Genomic DNA, 5000 nt, shown 5'->3' with positions numbered 1-5000 from the left:
ACACCACATTTCCTTTTGTCACATCTTTTCATAATATGAGGCCTGGACACAGGATATAAACCAGAAAGCTCTTATTTCAATACGTGTATCCCCGCGACCGGAGGCGGCACTGAACCACGTTGGCCACTCACCGGATGATGTCCTTGTGTCCGTTTCGAGCGGCGAGGTGGAGAGGGGTGGTGTGAAGGCGGAGTCTGTGGGCTCCTTCCTCTCCCCTTCCAGCAGCGCCACCACCATGTTGCTGCTCAGCAACAGCTGGGCCACCTGGAGGAACGGGGAGAAACGATGGGGGGCGACGGGGAGAGGGTCATAAATACCAAAACACGTTCTCCCATTCTCCCGTACAAAGGGAAACGCTGACACTGGACTTCATTGGTCAAATATTTGAGATTCACATCCGAAACAACGGAGGTGGTTTCCAGATATCCATTTGGCTTGATAGCCTCACCTTGACTCTTCCAAACTCGCAGGCCAGGTCCAGGGGAGTTTTCTTGGACTTATTGACCAGACAGGGGTTGGACTGGTGCTGCAGCAACATCTCCGACTGGGACGCACGGAGAGAGAGAGAGAGAGAGAAGAGAGAGAGAGAGAGAGAGAGAGAGAGAGAGAGAGAGAGAGAGGAGAGAGAGAGAGAGAGAGAGAGAGAGAGAGAGAGAGAGAGAGAGAGAGAGAGAGAGAGAGAGAGAGAGAGAGAGAGAGAGAGAGAGAGAGAGAGTTATTTTAATTTTATAGTCATAAATTGAGGGGTGTTAAATACAGTATGACGTACTATATATGCATCAGAGTTTCCGTTAGAACAAATTGCTGCCGGTCCACGTGTCCTGGAAGATTCAAATGTCCCGGACAAATGAGAGAGATTCCGGTCAAATATTATCTGTGTTTATTGATCTTAAAATCAATTGATAAGGGGGCTATATCAAGAATGAAATCATCAAGGCATGTCGATTTATATATTGTTTTTTTATTGAATATTTGAAATAAAATAAGTCCCGTCTGTTAACACCATTTTAAAAATAAATAAATAAATATTACAAATATTACTTCTTGAAATCAAATAGCTTCAGTTTGTGAACAATAAGTAACAAGTGCAGCCGCATTTATTAATTTTTCACTTAAATACAATTTTAATAAAATTAAAAACAAATAAAATATGACAACTAGGTCTAAATTAAAAAAAAAAAAGGCCAAACTATGGATGTATGTGTCCCTGTTGTCAAGGATACATCATCTTTCTGCTTCTCCTCCAGGCTTGGGAAGCCGCACACTGTCTCCGCTCCGTGTCTACTTTACAAGCGCAACCCACGCTTGTGGGGGCGGGGCTTATTTTTATATCGACAAACATGATTGGTTAGAGGTGGAAGGTCAGCTTTAGGTCGTCCAAATTGATCGGCTTGTTGTTACAACTTGCCAAATGCTGAAAATCTGCGGATTTCATTTTTATCAAAATGATAGCCGACGATTTTATTTCGACATAGAGGAACAAAAACATGGCGATAATTGTCGTTGCGGTTTTATCGCCCAGCACTAATTAAATTGTGCTTAGAGGGAATTATTTTCACCGGACATTGTGAGAGAGAGGCAAATTCGCAAAAGAACGGATTGCAGCCACTGATAGCACCGTGAACTGCGCATCCATAGCAACCGCTATCTGCCCCGTTTTAATGTCCGATTCACCAAAGATACCGGGATAATGATATCGCACGCAAACACGGCCATCAAGTTTCGCCGCTGAATGCCATTTGCCCTTATTTTGCGTCTGATCGCAGTCAACAGTGTGGCAAAGTATAAATGCTGGCTTCGTGCCAACAACACAGTATGGGCAGCAGAGAGAAGGAGAAAAATGGGGTATCAACGGCTCTGCGGACACGGCACAGGACGTACGGGGCTTTTTTGTTTTGTTTGATTAGGAAACAGAGGGAAATAAATACATAAATAATTTTAAATAGAACGGGGAAAATCCAAATGCGTAACGGAGAGGGAGAGCTCCCCGCGCAGGGGAGCGGAGATCGCTCGCTCGCTCCCCGTTACGTATTTGGGCACGACAGAGCCCCGCCGCCTCTGCCCGCTGCCCAGGCGTGTCCAGGGACAGGGGCCCTCCCTGGGCGCGTCAGCATTCGAAGCCAAAAGACAAAGAAAAAATTTGTGAATTGCCCCGACAGAGTGTAAAAATGGACCCAAATGAACCCTCGAGTTGAATTAACACATTTTTACTTTAAATTAATGCCAAGCTTTTGCTGTGTAGCTAAATTAAATACTGTGTTGTTGCGGCTCCACCTACCACAGCAAAGTGCCCGTACTGTGCGGAAAGGTGCAGCGGGATGTGTCCGTCCTGCGACGTCCCGTTGACCGACGCCCCCGAGCGGAGCAGCAGGAGTACGGAGTCGGCCTTCCCCTGCCAGGCGGCGTAGTGCAGCGGACGCATTCCTGCAGGGGGCGGTAGAGAGCACGGCAGGCTCAGGGCAGAGAACCACAGGAAATGAACTCTAACAAATGCTATGTGCTCATGTTTAATTTTGAGTTTACACTCTTGTTATGTTGGTTAGTTCAATCCATCTTTGTTGTTAGCAGTAAAACAAAAAGATGGCTTCTCTGACATACTCCATCGTCATATAGTCATATAATATGTGTGTGTGTGTGTGTGTGCGTGCGTGCGTGTGTGTGTGTGTGAGAGTGTGAGAGAGTCTGTCGCACCATTGCTGTCCTTGACGTCCACGGTGGCCTGTGCGTCCAGCAGCGCAGACAGAAGCTCCGTGGTTCCCGTGAGAGCGGCGTGGTGCAGCGCCGAAAACCTGCAGGAGGGCAACAAAATCGTTAAGGATGCGGCAGAACCGCCTTTCCTCCTCTTGGATGCGCAGGATTAAAAACTTTCAGAGGTCGTCCGACACCAGGCCCGGAACCAACCCGTTATTTTACCTGAAAGGTAAAAACTGTTCATTCGGGGGGGGGGGGGGGGGATAAGAAATCGACGACACTCCGTTTTTCGCTCCAGCTGCGTTTCTAGCGGTTAGCCCCGCAGCGCCGGACGACCGTCAAGAGTTTTGTGGATAGATTGGGAAGGGCACGCTGTACGGATTGATTTAAGTTCCCCCTTTTCTCAGGGCCCACCCCAATTTCCAGACGTCACTGTAAATCTTTTTCTCTAGTCGGTTTGCCCTCAAATCTGCCACCACACAACAAGAGTACACCGATTAATCCCCGGATCCCGACGCCGATCGGTTCTGCGCGTGAAAAAGTGTTTACCATTTGCGCATGGCACCCGGGGGGGAAACGTACGGCCGTTGTTTCGAAGCACAGTTGTGTGACGATGACAGTTTCATAAATCTCACCAGGTCTTAACCTGGCAATTTGAAGGAACAAAAAAAAAAACCATAAAAACAAAAAAAAAAAAACTCCCGTTCCCACAGGACACTTTCTTTTTTTCTGGAACCTTCATGGTTCGAATGAAGTGTGGGAAAAGGGTTGGGAGGACAAGCTAGCGTGGCAGATCGGATCTCACACGGGGGGCGGGGGAGGGGGGTCCGACCTGCAGAGATCCAGCTGACGGGACGGACCTCTTACCCAGCAGGCATCTGTGCGATCTGACTGATTAAGAAACAAGCAGAAAATGTCAGCAGACCGCTGACTGTAAAAAAAAAAAAAAAAAAAAGGCCCCTCAGCCTCTAAAAGTAGAGGGCGGAGCTTGATGTCGTTTTTTTTTTTTTCCCCGCCGGATTATTAAAAATCCCACAACTGAGGGAACTTTCCACCGAGAACCGCGACAAACCCCTTTCCAGGCCGTCGGTATCCATCTGAAGGAGTGGAAGGCACCACATCACTGACGCAAAGCGACGCGCAGCAATATACAAAGACGCCCACCCCACTCGCCGGCGAGGATTTTAATCAAAAAAATAAAATAAAATCCAAATATGGGGCTTTAAACGTAGCCCAGTAAAAATATATAAAAGCCCTCTTTAAGATATCAGAGGGGCCACATGGTGAACCGATCTGGGGAGGGGGTGGGGGGGCCGGAACTTCATGATAGACCCCCCTCCCCTCCCCCCCATCTCACTGATGTCAGCCCTGCGGGGCCGGGGCCCAGATAGTAGCGCTATCAAGTTGTGTCTCCATCTGAACTGTTCTTTAGATGGAGACAAAACAACCTCCTCCTCATTATCTCTATGTTCCATGAAGTATATCTGGGGTGGGTATTTTTTGGGGGGGGAGGGGGGGGGGTGCAGAGCTTGGAGGTAGATGAGGTCTGAAAGTGGAGCAATTTTAATATATATATATTTTACAATTTATTCCACGGAAGTCCTACAGAGAATTTCTGAGCGGAAAACACAAAATCAATATTTTATTTGCCAGCAAATGGTAGTTATAGGAGAGATTAAGGGAGAATTTTGTATGTATGTTGTCATCTCCATACATACAAAAAAAAGTGTGGACGTATAGAAGAATAAATCAGTCTACTGATTCACGTACTGACAAGCCCCGACCTGCTCCACGTAAATCACTGCTTTTTGCGCGCACACAACACACACACACACACACACACACACACACACACACACACACACACACACACACACACACACACACACACACACACACACACACACACACACACACACACACACACACACACACACACACACACACACGGGAGTCAGATGGATAAAGACAGACAAAGGCAGACAGGCAGACAGAAAGACAGGTGGCTTTCAGCCCTGTGTAAAGTGAGTTGTGCAATCTGAAGGATGTTATTCATGTGGGCCCAGCACCAAATAGCGCCCGGGGCACCTACAAGACTAATGGACAAGATTACTAAGTCTACTAAGACAGTGTGCATGTGCAATTATGTGTGTGTGTGTGTGTGTGTGTGTGTGTGTGTGCGTGTCTGTGTGTGTATGTGGGGGGGGGGGGTGTCCATACAAACACAAGCCAGCATGCTACCCACCACATGCTGACATCTGTATTCACTCAATAAAAACAGCCTTTCTCTGTTATGGGCAATGGAAATG

At 47.4% G+C, this 5000-nt stretch overlaps 1 protein-coding gene across 1 annotated transcript in view; it reads right to left on the bottom strand.

Moving 5' to 3' along the window:
- LOC307237068 (CASK interacting protein 2) overlaps nucleotides 1-5000 on the bottom strand; it is a gene marked incomplete at its 5' end in the record, with an annotated part of 63265 nt that overhangs the window by 20213 nt on the left and 38052 nt on the right. The window contains 5 exon segments of the mRNA XM_080009686.1: nucleotides 132-181; nucleotides 184-264; nucleotides 449-544; nucleotides 2279-2424; nucleotides 2692-2789. Of these exon segments, the coding sequence (XP_079865812.1) occupies nucleotides 132-181; nucleotides 184-264; nucleotides 449-544; nucleotides 2279-2424; nucleotides 2692-2789 (471 nt within the window).

This window comes from Zeus faber (genome assembly GCF_960531495.2).
Source record: "Zeus faber genome assembly, chromosome: 11".
NCBI lineage: Eukaryota > Metazoa > Chordata > Actinopteri > Zeiformes > Zeidae > Zeus > Zeus faber.
Note: the sequence above shows the minus strand (reverse complement) of the source record. Positions and strands in the feature narration are given on the sequence as shown.